Consider the following 26104-nt stretch of genomic DNA (forward strand, 5'->3'; position numbering starts at 1 on the left):
AACTCATAGCTACCACTACTTAAATGTACTTATTTAACAGGATGTTCATTGGAAGAATATGGCTTAGCAGCTGCATGTTTTTGGCACTGGTTGTAGGTGGGCATGTCAATATACACCTGGGGAGGTAACGAGGTGTTAATTACAAATTTTTAATCACCATGTGCACAAGTGACCTATCTTTTCCAGAAATAATATTTACTGAGTAACTCCCTGGCAAAACCTCCACCACAGAAAATCAAACTTAAACTAAATTGCCAGAGGGAGAGGCAGCGATTATAAAAGTACCACGTGCAAAGAACATGAGCAGTAACTGATTGTTGAGAGTGCCGTTAGTGGGGTTGAGTAATTCAGACCTTTAGCTGTTTTTCTGATTTGGAGATATAAAACTGGCTTGTTATTTTGTAGTTAGTGAAAGAGCCTGAGTCACAGACCAGAGTCCCCTGGTTGTGTTTTTGTTGTTGTTGTTTGGTTGGTTGGTTTTTGGTGTGTGTGTTTTTTTCTTTTATTTGGGAACAAATCAGTCCTTTCCCCAAAGAGCTATATAAGCTAGAGCATTCAGTATGCATGGTTTTCACTAGATTTTTGTAAGGCTTCATTTGAAGTAAGGTGTAAAGAGACTACTAGATCCTTCTCCATCCATTTTCACATCTTCTTGTATATATTGACCTCTTTTCTTAGAATGGTAACTAAAGTTGTATGGGAATGCTCTGGGGTATGGATGTGGAGCTCTAAGGAAGAAAGGGGCTGAAATACATAAATCAGTTGGGGCAGAAGTGGAACACAGAACAGAAGTTAGGAATAAGCATAGCAAAAGTGAAGTTGTGCTTGTCGATTTGATTAGATAGTTGTGTGCTTTAATCTGACCTCATTAAAGATGCCTGACAGGAACGCATCAGGGACACTGGTGTAAGATAGTTACTTAACTTAGGTTCCCATTTATCTTAGGAGCATCATCAACATGATAACAACATGTATCTCTTTCTATTATATCCCAATCAGATCTTCTATTTCCATAAAAAAAGTTATGCAGGCCACTTGGGGTTTGTATGGTTCCAGTGTCTGTTCACCAAGGTCCTGTGTGTTGACAGTACCTGAATATCAATTTGCCTGAAGTAGGTTCTTGTTTTAAGTCAGTTGTTGTTTCCTATTTAGTATGAAGTGCAAAGCAAATCAATTTTACTGAAGGGAGGTAGTTGTATTTATTGAACTGTTTTGAAGAATGTTAGTCATGGAGCTTGCAAATGTGCTGCTATGTACAGAGATAATCCATGAAGTCTTGAATGAATTGTAGCTGTATGTTTAATGTTGAAGGAAGAATCACTAAACAAGCAGTAAAGTCAGTTGTGTTTTTTGTTGTTGTTGTTATGTTTTTTTTTTGTTTTGTTTTGTTTTTTTTTTCGCTTGTCAGCTGGCCAACTATGGCTCTTGGTTGTCATTTTAGCTGAAAACTGCGTTTGGGCCTTGACCTTTATTTGGATTTTGGCTGAAGGTCTTAATTTTGAAGCTTTGATTGAGAAATGAGGGCTGTGTTCCATGTGATGTTCACTGATGCTATCCTTTGAAGTCTGTGAAGTTGTATCCAGCAGAGAGCAGAAGTTCCACGTTACATGGAAAGGGTGATTATGGATATAGAGGATTTTGGAAAGGGAGAAGCTTCTCAACTAAGGAACTGTGAAGTACGGTGGTGTGTATTTAGAAACTTAATAATAATAAAAAAAAAGCAGAGAGATTGTGCAAATTGGGAGATGGCTTTTTTAGCATCTCGTTAAAAACAGAAATGTGTTATTAAAGTTTGAAAACATTGTTTTATGATTTAAGGGCCTTAAAGGTCAGCATAGCTTGTGAGATGATGGTATAAAGCAGTTGATGGAAAATGGGTGTCTCGTTCTTTGCAAAAAGGAGGTGGAAGACCGGATGCTCATTTGTGTGTTTTACATCTCTGAGTATCCATGTATCTCTGTCTATCTGTGTATGTTTCTGTCTGGTAGAGAACCTCACAGTTGATGGCACTTGGGCCTCAACTTGTCTAGGGAAAACAAACAGTACCATGAGCAGTGGAATAAATAACACCTGGTTTCTTCCAAGTTTGTGTGTTGTTATTACGGCCATCATGTTTGATAGGGTGTGAAATTCGGTGGCAGCTCTCTCCTTGTTTGTGACCTTCGTGAGGTGCCACTGAAGTGAAGGCCCTCTGGTGTCTAATGGTGCTGAGAGCTTCCTGCCACCAGAGGCACTAACAAGATTTATCCCTTCATGAGACCTGTCAGCATGTAGTTACCTTTGAAAGGTCTGCTGTTCTCCAGATATGGAGGAAGCTGGTCAGGCTCTTAATTTTGGTAGAAAACAGTCAAAAATACTTTAAAATAACACCAAACGGAAGACATTTTACTCTGAACTCTGGACGAGCGCAAACTTCTTAAGCCTCTTCTCACAGGTAACTAGTGATAGGACTAGAGAGAATGGCCTCCAGTTGTACCAGGGGAGGTTCAGGTTGGAAATGAGGAGACATTGCTTCTCAGAAAGAGCAGTCAGGCACTGGAACAGGTTGCCCAAGGAGGTAGTGGAGTCACCATCCCTGGGGGTGTTCAAGGAAAGGTTGGACGTTGTGCTGAGGGACATGGCTTAGTGGGTGACATTGGTGCTAAGGGGATGGTTGGATCTTGGAGGTCTCTTCCAACCTTAATGATTCTATGATTGTTACGGGCAATTCTTGCTCAGAATTACTGTAAATGTGCTTGTCTCTGGCAGAGAGTGCCCAGCATTTTGTGATTTGGCATGCTGCTTCCTCTCAAGGAGTGTTTTGGCTGTGGTAGCATCCTGGTTCCATCTCTGAGACAGGACAGTAACATCTGGTGGTCTTGTCTGTATGAGCTTTTATGAGGGAACTTCCTAGAGCGGTATTAGTGCAACTTCCCCCTGTTAGCGCATTATCAGCAGGCCCTTGTAGCTTCTTATTTCTAACTAGATCAGACGGCTGACATGAGACTGTGCAGGGAAAAGAAAGCAGCTGTACGAACACAGCCAAATAGTTTTTGTCATCATAGGGTCTGCTCAAACTGTTTCTGTCAGTGCAAAACCAAAATCATGCTCTGTGTGGAGGCAGTGCCTGGATGGAGCAGGTTAAAAGCTCTGTCCCAAGCAACTGGATGTTACAATGCACCAGTGTGTCAGATTGAAAGTACATGTATTTAGGTTTAAGAAAAAATAATTGTGTTGGCTCTGTTGAATGCTTCCAGAGGTGCAGCTGAAATTAGCAGTCTCCTAACATATGCTGTCCTTGTAAGCACTGTTTTTCATTTCAAAATCTGAAACAGTTCCGTGGGGGAGAACATCTTAAGTTAGAGTGTTAGCAAATGTATATGGACAGGAACTTTCCAGATCTGAAGAAATACATGTTGATGATGAAAGTGTGGTGGTGTTCTTACTTCATCACTTACAGCGTGATTATTCAGGGGATTTTTAAAAGGGAGCCTGGCCAGGGACAAATGTATGGGAAGAAAAGCAGAGCTGTGCTATGCAGAGAAAGGAGGAGTGATGTTGCTTTTACTACCCAGCCTGATCCTCCTCTTCATCCCTCTCTCTTTCATTGTCCCTCTGATCCTCCAGTCTTGTCCCCAACACCCTCTTTTACCATAGTGATGTATTTCACTGAATTCTGACTCTTGTGCTTCTGATACTTCCTACTTGTTATGCTGTGTTTTTCCCCCTTTCCCCCTAATCTTGCATTTTCTTTTACTCCCTTCCAGTCACCCACTTCTCACCAAGGCAGGAGCCAGATTTCTCTCACCAGCCAGCTGGCAAAGGCTAGTGTGAGGCAGGGGGTAGAAATGTCTACCTGGCATGAGGAGGGATGTGTAATGTGTCTTAGGAGTGGGCTACAGCTTGTCTTGGGCTTTCTCGTATGGTAATGCAGGTAGGGATATGTTACTTCTTGGGGAGAACTTGGAAGAAAGCTTCAGTATATCCTAATATCTTTTACTATTTGGTATTTGTTCACAAAATAACCTCACAGTCACCAGTGAAGAGAAAGCAAAGACTTAAGGCAGGAGAATTTCAAATGGTGAATAAATGGTACTGTTGAAGATATGGGGAAAGGCTTTATTCTGTGCAACTAAACTGTATCTGGCTGTAAAAGAGCTTTTTTAATTCACAGAAGTGGCAGATTAGCTACAGTAGATTTTCTACAATGAGGAGGCAGCTTTGCAGGCATAAATTACTGTCCTTGCTGACAAAACCTCTTTTTAGCTAGACAGAAAGCCACAGGTGACCCAGCCCATACTAGTGGATACAGAGGAAGACCAGAGGAGCAGAGAAACCCTGTGTGGGAATCCTGCTGTGGCCTGAGGTCCAGGCTGTCCTTCTGGAAACTCCTGGATCCCTGATTGGGTTTTATAACGTAATCCTGTCTTTTCTATTCATTTTCTGTTCACGGTAGAGTTACAATACAGCTTTAATGCCATCTAACCCTTGTGCCTTAACCTTCCCTGCACTTTACAAGGACGAAAACAAAACTTTCTCCATGTTTTCTTTGGATTCAGGCTTGGGATGTCTGCTATGGTTATCGGTCCCTCTTGGCTGCAGAAGGAAGTTTCTCTTTGAGCATTTCCCAATCTCACTGTTATTTTGTTTTAAAAGTAATAATGCAAAAAGCAAAAGTGGAGAAACACAGGTTAGTCATAATTCTCATTAGTGTTGATAGTTGTACTTCCAGTCCCCTGTTGTCTATCTTATTCAGTCAATAATAGGTACCTGAGGTTGCTCATTTACAAACAAAATTTTTTAACCATCATTTTTGCTGGGAACAATTTCCAGCTCTTTCTCTGCATTAACTTTTCATCATGTGGCCTTCTACTGGCTGGGTTTGTACTTTACTGCTCTCACTGTGCCCAGTGACCTGTAAGAATCGCTGGTAATTAGCAAGGGAAACTGCTTAGCTTTACCATTCACAATATTAATGAATGTCTTTTCACCTTCCTAAGTGCAGTGCTTGCTACTTATCAGGGACGTGGCCTCCCACATACTCTTCTCCTTCTCTCTCTTGTCCCTTGTGTTCAACAGGGACGTGTGTTGTTGTCTGTAGGAAGCTCTAGTTCTGCTTTGGAAGACGTACTTGCTTCTCCCATCCTATAATGCTCCAGAATATCTTTCTGTAGCCCTGTAGCCTTTTAAGCTTTGAAACAATGTGGAATAAAAAGTTTTTTTTGGGGAAAAAAATAGAAATTTATAGGAAGAATCAACAGTGCTGAAGGAGGCTCTGTACAGCCTGTACTACACTCAGAGCATGAAGACCATGTAGGATCTCAGAAGTCTTCTGTAGTTCTCCAGTTAAATAACTAGTCACAGATGGTTTTCTTGTTCACTTGGATCTTTGTAAAAAGTGTGTATCATTTGGGCTGGTACTACGTTTTGTTTTCATGCATGTTTTTCAACTTGTTTAATGGCAGCATTTGTTTTTTTTCCAGTTAACATTTTGGGCATGAATGTGCAGCAAGTGTACAACTGCATGCATACGACTGGGTATTTAACTCTCTTACACAACATACGGACATTCCTACAGAGCAGGCATTTGTGCACGCTGTTAAGATTCATCCTTGGAGAGAGGGTCACTCAAATCTGTAGTTCCATCTCGATTCTGTCTCAGTGTCACTATCTGGCTGAATAGCAGCTCTGTTACAAAGGACCTGGGGAGTAACAGGGAATGCTAAAATCAACCTGGATGATCTAGCCGAACTCTTCTAAGGAGAAGCAGGTAGTATAATGTGGAACAAAAGTCATGAACTTTAGTGATAGATGAACTTTAGTAGCTTTAGTGATTTGCAAAGTGGACATCAGGAAAAAACTCTTCATTAGGAGGGTGGGGTGGCCCTGGAACAAGACACCCAGAGATGTGTGGAGTATCCATGCTGGCAGATTTTTGAGACCTGATGTTTTCAGAGAGCCACACAAGACAGAGGACATAATCGATTGGTGATAGCCCTGTTGCAAGTTAGAGGTGGTAAACCTGGAGATTCCTTTCCAACTACCTTTTTTTGTATTATTATTTATGCCTCATTTATTCTACATAACTGAAATCGTTTTCACCATGAAAAAAATTGCAAAGCTGTCAATTCATAATGTTTGGACCATGTCATAACTACTGTAATATGTAATTAATCTTTTTTTTATTTTTCAGTGTGGTGTTGTTGGCCTCCGCATCCCATCCAGCAGGTAAAGTGGTTTGAGTTGCTCCTCTTTTAGGTTTCTGTAGTGCCTTTCCTTTTCAGGAAAGTTTTTAGAGACCAAACCCTGTATAGGTTAGCTGTGGAAATCAATTGCAGTATGACTGATAATATGGTGTCTTGTAGGAAGAAGAGAGGAAGGTACCTGATACTGTAATTTGTGTTTGATATTTGGTAATGTCTTTCTAACTGCCCTTTGCAAAGAAGCAGCACAGGGCAGCCAACAAACAACAGCTTTTGAGGTGGTACATGGTAAAGAACAAAGATTCCTTTACCGAACACGTCCTCTTGAGAGCGGTGCTCCAGCGCTCCTGATAGATCTCAGCTTCCTTCTCTGCATTTCCCTCAGTGCTATGCAAAGATTTTGGTTTGTTGTTTTCATGAGATGTATCCCATCCCTTAACCCTGTGGCAGGATTTGAAGTAGCAAAAGATCAAAGGCTAAAATTGAAGAAACAGAATATTTGATGATGGAAAATACTGCTCTCATACAGGTCTTTTAACAGAAGGAAAAAGATGTCTGCCTGTTGCTTTCGCTAGAACACTTGCTCAGTCAGAAAAATAAAGCCAAAAACATTTAAGTAAACTTGAATTCCCCCTTTGGACTGGTGGTTCGTAGTGTGTATACAGCATTTCCCCACCAGGATAGACAGAAATGCTAAGGAAAATAGGCCTATGTTTCAAAAAGTAGAAGAGGGAGCTACATCTGCATCTGTAGAACCCAAGGGACAAAGGAGTCCCAGGAATTTTTGCTACTAAGATTATTAACCAGGGCCCAGATTCCTGGAAATGCAAGTACTTGAGATCTCTGTGTGGATCTAGGAGAACTCTCTTAAACCTCTTGACTTGTTCTGTGTGACAGAGTTCAAATTCCAGAGGAAGAAGCAGCCAACATGTATCTGTGTTTCCTGTTGCTTCGATAGGAATCATCACAACCTTCTGAAAGAAGTGGATGCGATGGATGTCTAGCCACTGGCAACTGTTGTTTCAGCAGGATAATCTGTATACTAGCAAAGAATATTCTTATATTTTGTATAATCCTGTTCCTCCTTTTCAACCAAAGGCAGGGTCTGGCTGGAATCAAGGTCAGAGAGAAATCGTTAAGCACACTGGAAATGTGGAAAGCATCATAAATGAAAAGTCAGCCAGCTGTAAAGGCTCAAAGGAATGTTAAACTAGTAATGTTCTTATAATTGCTGTTCCCTGCTTGTAACAGTGGTAATTTTTTTTCCTGTGTTCCACTGAGTGTATTGCTTTGTCCCTCAGGTGATCTCTTCAGTGCCTTGGACTTTCCATTCCTGTACTTCTACAGATTTCATAGCAGTTGTTGCGCCAGGTAACCTCTCTGTGACAGGACATGTGAACGTTTTCAAATTACTGTTGAATTCCAGCCTTGACTCTCAGTTTAAAAAAATAAATAAAATGGAGCTATCCTAGTTTGTACCGGCATAAGCCAATAAATCTGCAGAGAATATGTATCTGTGGCAGTGCATTTGAAGGTGTAAGATTTAAATGTGCTGAACTTTGTACAAATGAAGTGAATGTGATTGTTTGAGTGAAGCAGGAGAGTTCCCAGTCACCAGCAAAGTAGTTCTTACCTAATGTAGCAAAGCTTTAATAAACAGCATCTCTTAAATGCTTCCCAAGTTGGATTAGCCCTTGTAAAACTTGCTGTTTGCAGAGATTACAAAGTATTAGTCTTCAGCAGGGCATGGGCGTACATGGATTTGTTTGCTTGTACATCTTGTTACTTGGCAGAATGTTTTTTGGGGGTAAAAGGGAAAAGCTTTAACAAGCATCCCTTTATTTTGAGTAGCAAAAGTTCATTGCCCAGTGATATAATTCTCACAGGACATCATAAATATGTTTTCTATAGGTCTTAATTATCTCATGTAATTTATTCCTGTCCTTCCCCTCCAGTCTTTTCTCTAATGGAAGTATTCTCTTTTTAGAGAGGAAAAATGTTTTCACACTAACTGATGATGAAAATGTTTCCTGATTTTCTTATCTATACCTGAATTCTCTGTGAAAAGCTGTTATTTAAAAATGATTGTTAAATAATTCCTCTGTAGTTTTGTGGTACAAAAGTTTTTTTGTTTTTTTGTTTTTTTTCTCCAAGAACAGACTGTACCTACTACAAACAAATTGCAGTTAGCTATCAAATAACTTGTTCCTTAATAGCTGGTGAAATCTGTTTCTTCTTGAAGACAGATGTAACTTTAGGCACTAATGGATATTTAGCTAGCCCAGACATACTTCTCATTTACTTCAATACAGTTTTACCACTGATGTAGCCTCCTGCTTCTATTTCCATTGCCCCAGCTTCAGCACACATATTAGATAGCAATGTACACTACACTTTTCTAAAATAGTTGGAAAGGAATTGATGGAGAAACAAGTTGCTTACCCACATCTTGTCATCTGGTGTTTTGTAGATGTAAAGGACTTGATGGAAAACCTGCACAATTTAAAGGGTAACTGGTGGGGCTAAATGTATCACCCGTGCAGAATGTCTGAAGCATTAGAAGTTAGGTTCAAAGTGCTCAATTTATTTAATGAAATAAGATAGTGTTTAATTTTGACATCAATATTTCAGGTATGATAATTATCTGTTTCACTTTTTATGCCTGAATTACATGAAATGCCTTCAAACCACTTTAACTAAAAGCACTTTTCAGCAGGGCAGAAGGTATGGAACAAACTTTAGCCAGCTACTGAACTTTCAGAAGTTTGGGCAGTGCTGCTTCACTGAACTCACCAATTTCTCAGGGTGGGATGCTCTCCTGCTCAGTACTTCATCCTCTGCAACTGGCAGCTGCTTGGTTCTTTTATCACTTAAGCATCGTCTGCTTTCTTGGCTACAGGCGCAGCAGGTAGCCCTCTGGGGTCTTGTGTTATGCCTAAGCGTAAGAAATTGTAGTACCTCCTACTCCTCAGCTGTTATGTCCTGTGCCTCATAACCAGCCACCTAGTGATTTGTGCCACATGTATTTTGAAGTCCTTTTCCATTCCCTGCTTGCTGGCTTGTATTATTTCACTGTTCACAGCCAGTGGATTTTAAGTGTGTTGCAAGTGGAAAAAAAAATCCAGAACCAAAGCGTGTCAGGTTTATGAGGTCCAGCGAGATGTGGAACATTTCCTTCGAAAGTAGCCTTGGCTATAGGATGGCCTGTTGTCCTCTATGACTTGAGAATCAAAATTCACTTATTTTTTAGCACAGAGCTTTGGAGTGTTCTGTTCCTAATGCTATTGAGTCTTCTGTCTATCTGTTACCTGGGGGAGGTGTATTTGACTTTTTAATTGGAATTTAGGTTTTGTGAAGTTTAAACAACTTGAAAACTTGAGGCAGAAGGTTTCCAATGGTTATTTTTCAGGTGAACCTCTGTGGAGATTGGAGTGAGTTAGCTGCCAAAAGTGTGGCTTCTGTGGAAATTAGCATTGTCTTTATTCGGAGCTGTTTCAATGCCTCAAGTTAAATGTTTGACCTCATGTTTCCAATAATCTCTACTTTTCTGATTATGCAAGTGCATTAGAGACCAACCATAAGACCGTCAGGCTTGCTTTACTCAGACTCTAGTCACTGACTGAACAAAACCCAAGATTTGCTGGATATAATGCAAGCTCTTGTCAACCAGTTTGCTTTCTCCAAATAAGATTAACGCTGCTTGAAGAGTGCCTGTTCAGTCCTGTGTTAGAGCTGACATGCTTGTCAGAGACTGCTTAGCTGAAACTAAGAGACTTTATTAATAAACTTTCCCCATCCTTTGCAGCGGGCTGTTGGGATTCTTTCTGATGTTGCACACAGTGAAGCTAAAAAGCAGCACAACCTCAGGGCAATATGCAGCGTGGAGTTTCCTTGCAAAGGTAAGAGAAAGACCATCCCAGGAACACAGCAGATCCATGCATCTCACAGGAGGACAAAGGAAGTCCTGCATCTCCGTAGTTTCCCATGTTATTCCTACTTGACACTCGCAGAGCCTGGCCGTGCAACCTGCGCAGAGAGTTTAGGCAACAAATATTGTGCAGGTGCATAGTGAATCAGGATTGTTAGCTAGGGCAAAATGCTGTGTATAGACTGAGTTCAGTGGAGCTCTGCTGATTACTGCTGCTGAGGATTTGGCCTGCTGATTTCAAGTAATACAAATCAATACCTACCAAAGGTGTATTGGAGAAAAATACTCCTCCTGAGCATGTGTGCACCAGCCATTGTTCCCAGCATATCTTCCCAGAATCGAGAGTTAAGACTTGTTCTGTGAAGATCAATACTAGCACTCCCATTGCCATTGTCACACGGCAGAGGATGTCATTTGCTTCGATATTAACAAGGCTTTTGACAGTATCTTCCATAATGTTCCTATAGCCAAATTAGGCTGTTAGAGTCTGGACGGGCACGCAATTAGATGGTGTTAGGAAAAGGTTCTTCTCTGAGAGGGTGGTTGGGCACTGGGACAGATTCCCCCAAGGAAGTGGTCACAGCACTGAGCCTGCTGGAGTTCTGGAAGTGTTTGGACAATGTTCTCAGATATGTGGTCTGATTTTTGGGTTGTCCTTTGTGGAGCTGGGAATTGGACTTGGTGATCCTGTTGAGTCCCTTCCAACTCGGGATATTCTATGGTTTTATGACCAGTCAATAACGCTGAAGGACTCGGTTACACTCTAGAGGGACCTGGACAGACTGGAGAAATGGGACGACAAGAGTCTTAAAAAATTTAGCAAGAACAAATGTGAAGTCCTGCACATAGGAAGAAAGAGTCCCTGGCAATATTACAGGTTGGGGATTGTCTGGCTGGGAAGTAGCTCCGTGAGAAAGGATCTAGGGATTTTGTTAGACAGGAAGCTGAACATGAGTCAGCAGTGTGCCCTGGCAGTAAAGAGGACCAAAAGTGTCCCGAGTTGTATTAAAAGTAGCATAGGCTACTTTTAGTGGAATAGTGGAAACAATCATCACTCTCTACTCACCACTTGTTAGATCACATCTGGAATGGGAAATCAGAGAATCATTTAGGTTGGAAAAAAAACTTTAAGATCATCAAATCTGACCATCACCCTGATTGTCTGAGTCCCATCACTAAAAAATGTCCCTTAGTGTCATGTCCTCATGTCTCTTAAATACCTCCAGGGATGGGGATCCCACTGCTTCCCTGGGCTGCCTGTTCCAATGCTTGACCACCCTCTCCATGAAGAAATTCTTCTTAATATCAAATCTGAACCTCCCTTGGCACAACTTGAGACCACTTCCTTGTGTCCTATCACTTGTCACCTGAGAAAAGTGACCAGCACCCTCCTCGCTGCAACCTTTCAGGTAGTTGCAGAGGGTGATGAGGTCTCCCCTAAGCTTTCTCTTCTCTAAGCTAAACAATCCCAATTCTCTCAGCTGTTCCTCAGAAGTCATGTTTTGTAGTCCCTTCACTAGTTTTGTTGCTCTCCTGTCCTGAATGCCATGTAATTGAGCTTAGCCCATCAATTGAGTCTGTCTGGCCTAGTCTGTCTGGGCCCCTCAGTACAAGAAAGACATTGATAAACTGTAGCAGGTTCAGCAGAGGATCACCAGGATAGTCAGGGGGCTTAGAGCACATGCCCTCTGGGAAGAGGCTGCAGGACCTTGGGCTTGTTCAGCCTGGAGCTGAACAGCTGGAGAAATGGCTTTGGGCGCACCTCGCAGAAGCCTCCCCCAAGTACCCATGGAGAAGTTATCAAGAAGATGGATGCAGGACAAAGGATAATGAACATAAAAGTCAAAATGAGAGGTTTGAACTGGGTGTAAAGGAGTTTTTGACCCCTAGGACAAGTCTGGCAGGGGCACAGGTATCCCAGGGAGGCTGTGCAGTCTCCATCTTTGAAGGGTTTTAAGACCCAATTGCACGAAGTGCTGAGCAACCTGCTCTGACCTCCTGAGGTCTGTTCCTCCCAGAACTATCCTGTGATCTGTGGATCTAGGGTCTGGCTGTACTTGCTGTAAGTTAGTAACAGCTCATTTGTTAGATTATCAGTTATAAATGCAGTCAGAAGAGCTGGTCTGACTCCTTTGCTAGTTACTACCTCGTTTCATCACCCTCAGCTAGGTTATCTGAAAACCACAGCCTTGCTTTGTGGTTGGTGATCACAGCTTTCCCACTACAGTAATGAAGCTGTTACTTTTAACAACAACTACAACAAAGTGTACTTGCATAACATGCCTGTTTAGAAACTGTAGTTAAATGATTATTTTTTTTCTGCTGATAACAAGAAGGGAGTGATGCGGCTCATTTTTGCTTTGCGAACTGCTTCATGCTGTACAAGTCGTATGGAGTTTCTCACCGGTTTGAATTTCTCCCAAACGTTCTGGCTGCAGATTTTAGTGCTTTAACTTTCTTCTTGCTCCTTGGTAGCAAGTCAGCTGATCTAAAGCTTGCTCTTGCATTTTTGTTTTCTAATGCTCTGGGCTGGAGATGGGAATAGCTGGCTCTGCTCGTAGGTATTGTGAATAATGAGAAATGGTTCTCCATGTGGTATTTATGACCTATCCCCAAAAAATTCAGGCAAAGATGTGTTGTGAAATATATTTTAAGCAGATTTGGGTACTTCCCAGCTGAAGTGAATCAGAGCCACGAGGTCTGGAGTGGATCAAAGCTTTCCCAAAGTTCAAGGACTTCTAGATTTGTGGGGGTTTGGCCAGCTCTAGATAGAAATTAGACGAAGTTTATTCCAGCGACTATTGTCAATGAAATTAGGTGCTTTTGTAGCAACTAAAGATTTTAGCTTGTATCACTGTGATAATTCAATCCCTTCTTTAGTTTTAAAGGGTCTGTGTGCATGTGCGTGGTTTAATTGCTTATCTTGCCTAGGAAAGGTTTTGTAACAGAGCATATTAGTCCTTTTCCTACTGTAGCTTCTAACCCAGTGCTCAAATTATATGCCTCCTCTTGAATTCAAAGAGGGGAATAAGCAATCAGGACATGAGATCTGTCTGTAGCTCTAATTTTATCAAAAGTAGCAATTTCCTAAATGTTTTTCATTAGTGTTTAAAGCTCATGGCAAGAATGTTAAAGCTCACTATAGGAATGTTTTTGGGCTCAGTCTGAGGCAGCATTCAGGACACAGAGGAGCTGCTGCTCTCAGTGCTGAACTGCAACTGATTCTGGGGTAGAAGGCAGTGAATGCTTAAAAAAATTCAGAAATACTGCGTGTCAGTTTTAGAGCAGGACCAAAAGGGACTGCAAAGACAGCCCCAGAGGGGCAGAAAGCAATGAGCTGAACCTGCCTGCAAAGGTAGGGGCTGATCTACCAGCTCCTGCAAAATTCTTATTTGGTAACTCTGACAAACCACAGATTTACATGTGGAGTGGTTAGGAAGAATATCTGCCTGATGGCTAATGCTGCTTCGTGCAGGTGGTTGGGAGTATCCTAGTGCATGCTGATCCAAACTCATTGCCTAGGTACGAGGGCTGTCTCAATCACGTCGTAAGTCATGAAAGGACGAAAGGTGCAGAAGAGCAGTGTTTAACTAGTGCTGTAAGAATGTGCTTAAACCTAAGCGTGTGACGCCCTTGGGGGGGGAGGAAATGAATGTGGATAAAGATTAAAGATAGAAACTATTTGAATCTGAACTTGCAGAATGAAATGAGATCCAGTGGAAAACAAAACAAAACAAAAAGCCAACTCCGGGTAACAACAGCGGCTTTGCGTTCCCACATGAGCATTTTTCTCGTATTGAGTAGTGCCCTAGATCATCCTCTTAATCTCTCAGTCTGACTGGAGTTTTCACCAGCAGTTGGAAGGGAGCAGCTTTTGAGGCCAGAATATGTTTATCCTGCAAGTGAGCCAAGAAGGGAGAATGCTCAAGTCCTCAGCACAGGCCTCGAGGGAGGTGCCGACAATCAGAAAATGTGTTTTCCATTTGGATGCTTTGTACCTGTGTGACTGATGAGCTGGGGCTGAGATTGCTGCCGCCACTTCAGGTCTCGTTAAGTGCCCATACACCAATAAAGTAGCCATGAGAGCTGGTTGGGCTTCTTTAAAGATTTGAGGAGACATTCTTTGTGAAGCCCACATATTTGGCCTCGCTGCCCTCTAATTATTCATTCACTTAAAAACTGGAGCTGGGTCGTAACTTGTTTTTACGATACTTACTTTGGCTCTGGCAACTTAATCATTGTATGAGGTTTTTGAATTCTTCCCTGTAATGATTTTTGACAGCTTTCTTGTCAAAGCATTGCTCTGTGCATGGACAGACAAAGCACAGACTTCATCTGTGTGTATAGCCCTGCGTGATATCTGCAGTGACAAACACGCCGCGCTTTTGCTGTGAAAGCAAATAGCCCGTGCATTAGTCATATCTGTATAAATTTGTGAGAAATGCCAAAAAAATCACTAAAGTGATCTGAAAAACAAACAAAAAAACTTTCAAGAAGCCCAAGAAATATGGAATGCTTTGTCATAGCTTTGCACAGATTTAATCCCCAGAAGAGCAAGGATTTGAAGTCACACTAAGTTTTCTTGTTTTAATTTGAAAGCTGTGCTGGTGTCATGGGTCATGTACTGGAAAGAAAAGCTGGAGATGCTCATATATACAGACAGAAGCAGCTGGTGAGAACACTAATGAGCTCTAACAGTGCTGTCAGTGAGTTTGTTTATATTAAGGCTGCCAGTCTATATCTGGTGATGAAACCTGCTAGTGACTCTAAAAAATAAGCAGCAGAAAAACTTAAATCATGATTAGAAAGGAACAGTGACATTTCAGAACTTTCCTAGAGCAAGATACTGGTTACTTGTGAATTTCTGCTCCCATATTATATTTAGTGCTAGCCCAGTAAAACTTGAAGTAGTGAATTCAGCTTATTTGCACCAGGAATATTTTATAAGGAGGAAGAGTAAAAGGGGAGGGTCAGTGGAAGGTGCATTTTGAATTCTTTCTTCCTCCCTCCTTTGACAAAATAATCAAAGTCAAGTTGCACTGAATTTTACCCTGGTTTTCTTACACGTTAGCTGGAAGAAAATTTAGTTTAATCAGACCGGCAGTATGCAGTTCTTTTCTTTATGCCCATCCTATGCCCAACGATGTAACCTCCAGTGTATCTGAATGGTGTTGGGGGCTCCCTGCTACATAAAAGCATCTCCTGACAGCTGCGTTGGTTTCTTGTTTGTTAACTTTAGAACTGGTTGCCCCAGGTCACCCTATGTTTAGTGCTGGCTGCCAGACATTGCAAAAGTACTTTTGGAGAAGCATCTGAAAGAATATCTTATCCATGGGTCTGATGTAACTAACTGTAGCCCGCTGTACTTACAAACCAGCATTTTAGTCCTCCCCTAAAATACCTAACAGTTCTTCAGAATGTCTCCTGCAGGCTTTGATTTTATATTTTGTGCCTGTGTATCTGCTTCCCTGGTCCCTGTGGTGCCCTGAAGAGAAAGGATAGAGTAGATCATCTTCATATCAGTGCAAAAAAATGGACGATAACACTCCTAAAGACTGGAAAGTACTGATGTTTTTTTATTAAAGCAGAAATTCTATTTTTTCCTGCTTCTCATAAAATGGAGAGGCCACAACAGTGAATCTTCTGCGTCTCTTAGCCTGGTTGTGCTCACTGCTCCTCTCCACAGATAGCAATTGACATGAGAATTTTATCTACTTTAATTACAGGGGCAAACCAACCAAGAGAAATAAAACAAATTCAACTTTTTCCATATTTTTATAGTCTTAAACCTTTTCCTACAGCATTTACTCCTATCTGTGTTTCTCTTATTTCCTCTCTTGCACTGCTGCTTAGGATGCAAGTGCTATAAAACATTCTAGTCCAGAGTGTCAGCTCCTTACTTCTGCTGAGGGGTATTTACTTGCAGATAAAGGCGCCACTGTAAGAGAGTCTTGGCCATTGGTGCCTGATCTGAAGCAAATGGATCTCCTTGTGCATCTCTGCCCTGATGGGAGAGGATTCTGGTTGAAATGTGTTGAAGAATTTTATACATACATCATAACCAGACAATCAAACACATTCTGGTTCTGAACTTGCCCATTTAGTTCTATTGTAGATTGAAGTCGTCTCTTCTTCGTGTGCTGCTGTATGCAAGCAAAAGTGACAGATTCATGGCTTGGGCCTTGCAAAACTTCATGCAAGAATGTCGTAAACTCCCTCTGCAGTTCCATAAACGCAGTATGTTGTCATTCAGCAAAGACCCTGCACTGCATATGAGGCTGTCTGGAGATCTCTGCTTGCCTGACCTGGAAAAGCCGTGTAGATGCAAGCCAAAGCCCTGTGAGAGAGGGAGGTTTGTGTGCTAGAATTGGCCAGTCTGTGTGCTGGTAGGTGCACTGCAAACCACACTGGTGCCGGAGAGAGCATCTCTAATCTGAGAGAGGGAGTTACCATGACCCTAATTATTTTGTGTCTGCTAAGAAGTTTATAAATGTAGAAGTGAGCTTCTTCCACCTACATGCCACATGTACTTTTATGCATGGGGATATGCACACACATGCATAAACAAGATTAAGGATGGTAAAAATTCCTATTAAATTGTGCTCAGCCTTCACCGTATGAAATACATAACTTCATTCTTGTCACATGTATTTGTCAGTCACCATGGGGACTTTAAAATACCTAGGAGGAGAAAGTGTGTTTCTCAGCTGAGCTTGATGAGCAGGTAAGGTAATTAGTGTGCTCTTAACTGTGTCTTAAAGGTCTGTGAAACACCCCAGTTGTGGAAACCTGTAAGTATAGGTTTTCAGGTAGTTTCCATGGAGACAGCTTGATAGTTACGTCGGAGCATCCAACACTAATTACGCCATGTAATTGTTGGGAAGAAATCAGTCTCCATAACAACTCCTCTGCGTGCTCTGTGACCACTAGGCGAAGTGGCGCAGGCTCCCTGGGGCACTAATACAATTTAAGGAAGCTGTCCTGTAAAAATAGCTGAAACTTACTGCAGATTTTGCATCTCCAGGCAATGTTAAGCTTTAATATGTATATTAACAGGTGTTGTGTAGGGCTGCATTTCTGCATTCACTGAAAAACAGCAGCTCCCCAGATTTGGGCATGACAGGGTAAGTGCATAAAGTTACACGTTGCTGCTTGGGGGTGGCGTCGCAGCACAATTTTCATCTGCACTCAATATAATAAATCTCTAGTCTCAGCAGACATGAATTGTTAGATTGAGCCCAAAAGAGATGCTCTGCATTAGTTTTTCTTTTATCCCTACCGAACATCGATTTAAAGTGCATTGTGTACGTTTGGTATTGTCATTCTCTGGAACATAAAGATAACTGCAGGACTGCTAGTGGAGAGTATGTTTCCTGAAGCTATTTTTTCATCCCAGCCCTTGGCACACTCCCTGTATATTTGATAGTAGAAAATGACAATTTAAAAGTAGATTTTGTCTAATCTAATGGAAGTTTGAATTGCAGAGGATGCAGGTTCATTGGTTCCTTGGCATAATGGGTTCCTAGTATCCTGTGCTCTTACTTAGTTTCCCGGAGTTACTTTCATATGGAGAGCCGAGGCTGGGAGATGAATCATAAGTGTGACAAAGAGAAGACAAAAGAATAAGGGCTGGTTTGGAAATTGTTTCCATCGGAAATGTACTGATGTAAATACAGAAATTATATGGGAAAACCATGCATTATACAGCATACTGATGTAGAAGGTTTCAGAGCTATCTCAGTGTAGGCTTCCAAAAATGAGCAGAAAACAGCCTCCTTCCCCTTGCTGGTTCCTGGTTCCTTTCAGGATCTGGATCACCACCTGCCTTTCTGGTTCTTAAAACCCGTCATGAATGAGGTGTCTCCAGAGGGCCTCACAAACCTTGAGCCTGATCATTGACCTCTCTGATAGGCACTCGGTGTCACGCTCCAGGTTGCTTTCTTCAGCACCTTCTAATGGTAGCAAGATGCTACTGTCTGAAATTGGTCTTCCTGTCTCTTTCCCTCCCTTCCCCAGCGCAGAACCAGTCTTTGCAAAATCTCAGGTGTGTTCATTTCTCAGTCCGTCTCTGGATGCTTTCTTAAGGTTGTCTTGACTTTTGCTTCCTCACCCGTTCTGAGTGAACGGGAGCCCACAGACTAGTCACTTCTGTCGCTCTCTTCTCACATGTGGGACACTCTCAGACTGCTGACACCCACAGAACCAAGTGCATAACCTTGTGACACTGTTCTTAAAAGGCATTACTCAGAATGGATTAGCTATGATCACATTTAAAAACAACGTTTTTCCAAGTATCACTTTTTTTTAAGGTTTCTGATGGAATATTTTGACCTTTTGTAACAGTGAATGGTTAGAAAGCCTTGGAAAGACTTTTGTTTTTGAATGGAAAATTAAAACCTTAAAGAATACCAATTCTTCTTTGCAATCCTTAGCATAATAATAATAATAGCATGTCGATTTCTTTCCATTACATCACTACTAAAACAGCATAAACACACCAGAAAATGGAAAGGCAGAGACTGTGACTGTTGTTGTTGGGTTGTATGGAAAGGGGTCAGCAGTAAGATTTAGTTATCTAGTCTGGGAATTGTTTGCTTGTAAATTAGGTTTTCCCAAAGGAGTCGTGAGATGGGAAATACAATAGGAAGTGGACTTTACACATGCACAGAAATACCAAAACTGTGCGTCTTGTGGGGGAGAGAGGTTGATGGAAACTTGCTATTTTTGCTAACAGATTTAAAAAAAAAAAAAAGTTTCCTATGCTATTTTTGATACTAGTGATATCCCTACAGAGTTCTGAGTTAGTCATGACAGAAAATTGTTTCACATCTGATAACATTGACAAGGATCATAAACACTTCAGGTGTTTCTTTAGATTATATAATAATGGAAAAAGCAATATAATGCCCTTTTCACACCTAAAATATTCCCCGGAAACCAGATGTCCTCACTAACTCTGTCAATATCCTTGAATGCCTTTCAGCAGCCTTGTGCTAGCCATCAGGCAGCAAAGCAGCACGCGTGGGATTCACTTACAGCAATAACACTCAGGGGCACGGTAAGCTTCATGAAATTCATAAAACCTCACAGGTACTGAACTGACAACGGCCTCAGGTTGCAATTTTCAGCCCGAGACCCTCAGGCAATAGAGAATGGCAAAAGCAGTCACATAGTGTGTGCTGCAAGGTGCTCTGCATCTGCTCAGTCTTGGCACAGTGGGTCAGGACACATCGGGGCATTTAAGCCAGCTGTGGAGGTAGCCTCAGAGCTCACAGCTGCATCAGTGTTCATCTCCATGATGTCTACGTGAGCATTTGGGGCTGTAGCAGAGGCACGGTCCTGTGCTTTTTCCCAAGGTGAGCCCGTAGTGGCAGTAGTGTATCAAGGTCAAGACTGTAGAGGTCAGCAGAAGCCTGTATCTCATCCTGTGTTTGGCAGCGGATCGCACGTTACGTTCACTCATGCCTGTGGTATGTTTGCTGGCTGCTTTCTTACACAAAGATGTGGGGAGGGAAGGTTCACTGTTGGACGCTCAGGTTGCTCAAGGACGTTTTCTGTTGTCAGTCTTCTCATCTGCTTTGTGAAGGTATTATCTGGTGTGCGGCTACACCAAAGCACACGGCTTTGGACTGAGTGCCCACCTGACTTTCGGGAAGGCATTCAGTTCTCTGTGTGTATGGAAACGTGCTGATACAGCCTGTAATCAGTCTGTCTTTGGCCCTGTTTTTTGCCTGGTCGCCTCACTGTTGAAGTTTTCTGATCGTAGTCCCCTGAACAATGTTCTCTTGCACTTCAGGAGAGAACTGACAGTGATTGCAAATATCAGCCTGGTTGATTTGGACCTTGAGAATTATGAAATGGTGGGCATGAAGTAACTAAATGGTGAAGAATTATTACAGTCACTGAGCAGTCTGTTCTTGAAAATGTCATCATCTACCACAGTTCTGCTATATTCTGCCCCCAAGAAGCCAGCTGGATGCCAGCTGAGCCACTGCTGCAGGAGGTCATGGCTCACCTGTGAGGAGCTTGGAATTGCCTCGTCTCCCACCTTCACTCCAAGATCCTGATACTGCAAGGTGGGCTGTTACGGTAAAAGAGCCTGCCTGATCTGGCTGCTGGCCCATCCACTAGGTCCTAGCATATGGGAGGAAGACAGACACAGGCAGATGCTGAGCTCGGTTCTTCACAAGCAGCCAACTCCTTTTGTGCCAGATATATATAGCAAGCTGTCAGCTTGCCTATTAGATTTGCTTCTTTAGTATGACAATGAAAAAGAGGGTCTTCTTACCTGGGTTATCAGCCTTCTCCGTCTCTTTATAGTAACCTCTATTTCATAATCTCGTAAGGGTTAGATGAGGTAAAGAGTAAGTAGGAATGCCAAAAGGCTATTGCTGGGCTTACTGTAAGATGAAGTGTATTTTATTGCAGGATTTTACAGTGGCAGAGCGTTAGAACAGCTGGCCATTCCCCAGAAATGAAAAGAAATACTTTTCAAATCAGACAACAGAAATACTTCTTTAGCACGCTGTGCCATATTACTAACCAATAACGTGTAAGGAAAAAAAAACAAACCACTGTTTTTTACAGGTTCAGATATGCTCAGATGGTTTCAGTGACGTGGTCACTGGTTTCTCAGCATAGGAGAACATTATATAGATATCTTTGCAGTACAGAAGCGAAAAGACTAATAAACTGTGTGCCAAGGGGTGTAAGTTTCCTATAAGCTAAGGTCGATGTGCAGATCCCTCCTTTCCTCTGATGTGCACATCAGCTGCAGACTTGCTGCATTAAGGAAGGATTATAAATTCTCCTGATGCCTCTGACATCAACCAGGACTTGATTAAACAAATCCTTGGTTCGCTGGCTCACTCCAGTTGGTGTTTGGGATCTTAATAGGTAGAACACTTCACTGCTGTTGCTGCTGTTGATAAATGTTTGCTCCATTACACAAATATTTAATAATTCATATAATAAGAACAAGATGATTATGAAACCTTGTCCTGCCAACTTCTGAGCTCAGAGGTTTCAAGGGAGAGAGAGATGAAGTGGCAGGAGCAGTTTAAGGCCATTGCAGTAGTGGGACAGAATGTAAGGAAAAGAGACTCCTCAACAGGCTGAAATGACAGAGGAAAAGTACAGTTTAGCATTTCAATGCAGGAGGCATTGGGACTTAAATTTAATATAACCTAGAAATACAAATACGTTTCATCTATTGCATCTATACATGCATCAGTAGTCAACCCTGTAACAGCAAGAATGGACAAAGGGCTTCTCATCAAAGAAAATCAGTTATTTAGTCTAATTAGGACTTTTCTTATCCCTTATTAAATGACCTTTTGTTGTCCTTTGAGAAGGCTTCAGCTGCTGCATGGATCGTACCTCTCACGCAGAACTTAGCGAAACAGATGCTATTAGTCTGGTTCATAGACACCCACCTGTTGGAGTCATGATTCATAGCGATTTCGTGTCAGCAAGGCGTGCTTCAGGAAGAACTTGGATGAATTGTGCGTCATTTCCCCCTTTTCTCCTCGATACTGGTGCATACTGAGGGAGAGATCAGTGTCTGGGTTACATTTTCAGTGGTCACACTTAAGAGAAATACATAAGTAAAAATTGAGTTCCACAACCATTCTACACTTTATAGGCTGGAAGTTGATGGCATGTGACCAGCTATCTCGTTAGTCACCGCAAGGGGAAATGGAAATTTTTGCCATTACATCCAGTAGCAGAGGGCACATGCTTCCTGGGTTTGATTTCTCTTTATTGTGACAGAAATCTGATGTTTGTGTTTGAGTGTTGAAGGTAGGGTGGAGTAGCTACTTGACGTCCAAAAAGAAATAGCTACCATAATCGTCAACTAAATATTCGACAGAAGTTTTTTTTATAAAGTCTTGGGATATCTTTCACACCTTTTAGGCATTCAGAATGAGTTAGGATGTACTTGTAATTGTCCAGTCATATCTCACCGGTGATGCAGGCTAACGTGTTTCTGTGCTGTATACAGGATGTATGGGTTTGTATGGCTCAGAGCACTGACAGGTGCCACATACCCCTAAAGTGATGGCAGAGAGGGATGTCTAGACGTGATTTAGAGGCAAGATAACAGATGGAGGCTTTTTTGAGCCCTTTCTGCATTGTAGGATGGGGATGGGCATACAGCTGGCTTCCAGGATGGCCTGGTAATGACAGCTTCAGTATCCCCCGATGGCTCGTTTTCTCCCACAGCCAAACTGCTAACGAGATGCATACAGTGCAAGAACAATGGCTTGGCCACCTTTGTCTTATAAGGAATAAATAAAAAAAGATGAAGTTAGACAACAATTTTGCAGTTCTTCTGGCATTCACGTGGGTGCTCTGGGTTAAAAATAATGAATGTATCGTATTAATCTGAAAAGGTTTTACATTAGTCCTTGACGATGTATTAATATGAGAGGACAGGATGCTGAATGACTTTAAGGGACCTGATACATCCACCTATTGCTTCAGACTTTGCACATGTAGGATCAGGGTCTTGGCTGTCTTGATCATCACAACCTGGAAAGAAAAAGTACAAACAAAAAACAGCACTGAGAAAATCCTTCTTAAACATGATAGAAAGCAGAGGATGTATACCTGCTTCCTTAAATACTAGAACTGTATGTATCCAGGCACGGAAACGCGGAGGTTTCTCAGCCCTCTAAAATCATACTAGATGTAATTAAGAAATCTGTTTTCTCAAAGCAATTGGAAAGCTAATATATAAAGATACTCCTCTGTGAGACAGAGACTGCTCTTTTGGGTGTTGGTTAAAAAAAATTAAAAATATCTGATGATTTTGCTAGACAGAACATTTATACTGCTTCTGTTCTGAAAACATTTCAGAAGGCAGGTTTCTGATTTCGTTTGTCATTTAATCTACTCTCCCCCTCTTTTTAGTGTGTTTCATGTTTTGAATGCAGCATGTAGGTGGTTTTAAGCTGGTGAGAAGTTAATTGCTATGAAAGCCAGATAGATTAATTACACTAGAACTGAATTTTATCTTTACCATTAAGTGTGCAAATGCCAGGGCATGTTAAGGCACTGGCTGCATTTGAGTCACAATACATGGAGCTAACTGTGCTCTCTTGAGCTGTGTTAAAAATTGATTTTGCCATTTTGATTTTAATAGCACTCAAAAAATAGAAGTGCAGTACAGAGAAAGGGCAGAGGACAGTGACCAAATCCCCTTTGAGGAACGTGTACTTCAGGAAAGGTGGACATCTGTGCAGGCATTTAGACAGATGTGAAATAAATGATCTTAAAGAAATCTACTGCAGCTGGTAAGACTTCTGCGTGGCCAGATCCAGGCTTTGTGGATCATGAAATTGCTTACTCTCACCATTGCCATGGTGCCACTGTTGCCATGGTGCTGCCATCACCAGACCATCCTTTAACAACCTGCTCAGGGTGTGTGTCGGGAAGGGTTAAAGGGTTTTCTTACTTCTTCTCCTAACACAGCTTCAGGAGAGCTGAGCAGAACCCACCTTCGATGAGCAAATTTCACCTCTGGATGCTGTGATGTTCAAATTCATTGCAATGTCTACTGAACTCACGCTGTGGTGTGTGCTGAAAAGGTGACTTTTCAGCCTCCTGTTAAGTCCATCAGGGAACAAAAGCCCTTAGGGTACGTCTGCACTTTGCTCAGACTGAGGGTAATGCAGCAGACATGCTCAAGTTAGCTTTAAGCTAATGAGCAGAACTGAGAGCAAAACCTCTTTTGCTCTTCCCCCTTTTCCAATGTATTTCATTTTGAATGGTTTCTTTCCTTGTTTGGGCTGCTCAGCTTTTCAGGCAGGATTATGGCATTGCCGTTTCCTTTTGGAAGGGACAATATTTTGGTGCTTCGAGGCTAGATTCATTATTTTTCTTTGCAGAAAGCTGTGTCTGCTTAAAATTGTTCCTTGTCTGTGGATTTATGAATACTGCTCCTTCAAAGGGGCTGTGTCATCACCTGGAGCTGTTAGGTTAAGCAGCGTGTTTTGCCTTTCCTTTTCGTTGGTGACAACAGACCCTCAGAGCAAAATTAAAATCTCTCTCAGCTCCTTTCAATGTGTTGATAGGAGGCTTTTCAGGATAGTTGGTTGGAGGAGCTTTGCCCACTTTTGCTATATCCCTTTTAACCAGAGATGAGCTTTGGTGCCTTAAAGATGGTTTACAAGGACTCTGAGCTTCCAGAAAAGATGCAGATTGCAGGGAAAGCCTTCTTGTAGGCAACGTGCTCAAAAGCTTCTGGGAAAATTCTCATTTCTATGGTAGATCAGCCCCCAGACTGACCTGAAATTAAACAATTAATGCAAGTTTGATTTTGGTCTGGTTCTGCTTGCAGGATTCCTTCACGTACTCTGCAGTCCTGGGGAGATCTTCTGTGCACAGTACCTACAGCTGTTAATGGTGCTTTATTTTGGCTTATGACTGCTGGAGGAAATTTGTTTATTTATTTCTCCATGTTTTTTTTGTATTGTATTTTTTCCCTTGCTTTATTCACAATTAATCCAGATGTTCCTGACTTTATTTCTACTCCCATCCTATCTTGTGAGGAAAGGTGTGTACCATGGTCGTCAGCTCCAGCAGAGATTTTTGTTCCACCCCCCGTTCAACCCAGCTGAGGTCGGTCCCAGTGCCTGCAACAGCCTTTGGTAAGCAGGGAGTTCCTTGGTGCTCACTGGTGCCTCTGGCTGCTCAACGCTGACTTGCCGCAGTCTGTGGAACATGGCAGTCAGCACCTGGTCTCCAAAGATCTTCCCTCAGGTTTGGGTTGCTTCAAAAGGGCTTCTCGGAACACACTGGACCTCTCTAGCTGGGGTTTAGCCGGGGAGAGCCAGGTCCCGGGGTGTTCTTTCATGTATTCAGCTGTCCCAGTCAATGCCTTCTTCATCTGCTTCTGCAGCTGCTAGGTATCCCTGAATCAAAAAGCTCTTGCTAAGATGCAGAGGAGCTGCCCCTCTGGCCATGTTTGGTTGCCTTCAATTGGAATGTAGCAAGGTAGAGGAGAGCTCGATAGAAGTGGCTTCTACTCCAGCTGAAATGACAAATGTATGTAAATGAGGAGCAATGGTGTTAATAGCTCAGAAAACATGAATTTCTGAATAGAGGCAATAACATAAGATTAACTGTTCCTTTTTTCCTGTTCTGAAGATATTTCTTGCTAGCTCTCCCTACCTCACATAGTGTTTCGTATGTGTGCATCTGTACATATGCTTATTCTCAAGTAAATGAATATGCAAAAGAGATGTAACAATAACATTTGATAAATTATTTCAGTGGCTGTCCCTCAAGAAACAAAAGAATGTGTTGTTACTGATTCTTGCCCACTGTAATTTCTGCCTTTTTCATGTTAATGTATTATCTTGATGTAGCTGTTTGCAGCAGCACTAAGAGCGATCCATTTCCCTGGCGATTTTTGACAATTATCTTAGCAGCTGGTTAAAACATGCAGAAGAGGGACAAAACAAATATTATGTCTATAAAAAGCTTGACATTGCTTTAATTCCACCAGTAGAATGAAAACAAAGGTTACGCACATCAGAAGCTTTTTCCTGATGTTTTGAGAAGATGACCTGATGATAAATACAAGATTTATTTTGAACAGTGAGTGAACTCGATGAGCCATTTCAAAACACTGTCTTTGGAAAAAAATAGGCATTTTTGTAAGGACAGAGGTTTTGGCAGTTTGGAGAAGTGAGGTTACGAGGATTGGCTCTGTGTACACAAAGTAAGGAAAACTTTTATAAAGTATTCTGTGTTCGCTTACAGCAAGCACTGTATGACATTTAGCTTTGTAGTTGAGCAGTGAATCAGAGGAAACGTACTTTTTATATGGTATGTGCAGATATAGTTGTACTGTTAACAAATCGTGTTCGTGTCTGGACTAAATCCCCCATATCTTTCAATTCCAGATAGGAAGATTAAATCAGAATCTAAATTCTGAAAATGGCCTCATCTGTGTTCTTGGCCACATAAACGACATGTTCCTGAA

The 26104-nt window shown here is 41.8% G+C and overlaps 1 protein-coding gene across 3 annotated transcripts in view; it reads left to right on the top strand.

Annotated features, from left to right (window-relative positions):
* TMEM241 (transmembrane protein 241) overlaps positions 1–26104 on the top strand; it is a 54808-nt gene that overhangs the window by 19255 nt on the left and 9449 nt on the right. For 2 of the 3 annotated variants that reach the window (XM_035317286.1, XM_035317285.1), the window contains exons 11-13: positions 6173–6207; positions 7484–7553; positions 9988–10081. In XM_035317286.1, the coding sequence (XP_035173177.1) occupies positions 6173–6207; positions 7484–7553; positions 9988–10081 (199 nt within the window). Of the gene's footprint in view, positions 1–6172; positions 6208–7483; positions 7554–9987; positions 10082–15581; positions 15636–26104 lie in introns of those variants that run through there. The other variant, XM_035317287.1, reaches the window with a different exon arrangement.

This window comes from Oxyura jamaicensis, chromosome 2, assembly GCF_011077185.1.
Source record: "Oxyura jamaicensis isolate SHBP4307 breed ruddy duck chromosome 2, BPBGC_Ojam_1.0, whole genome shotgun sequence".
Lineage (NCBI taxonomy): Eukaryota > Metazoa > Chordata > Aves > Anseriformes > Anatidae > Oxyura > Oxyura jamaicensis.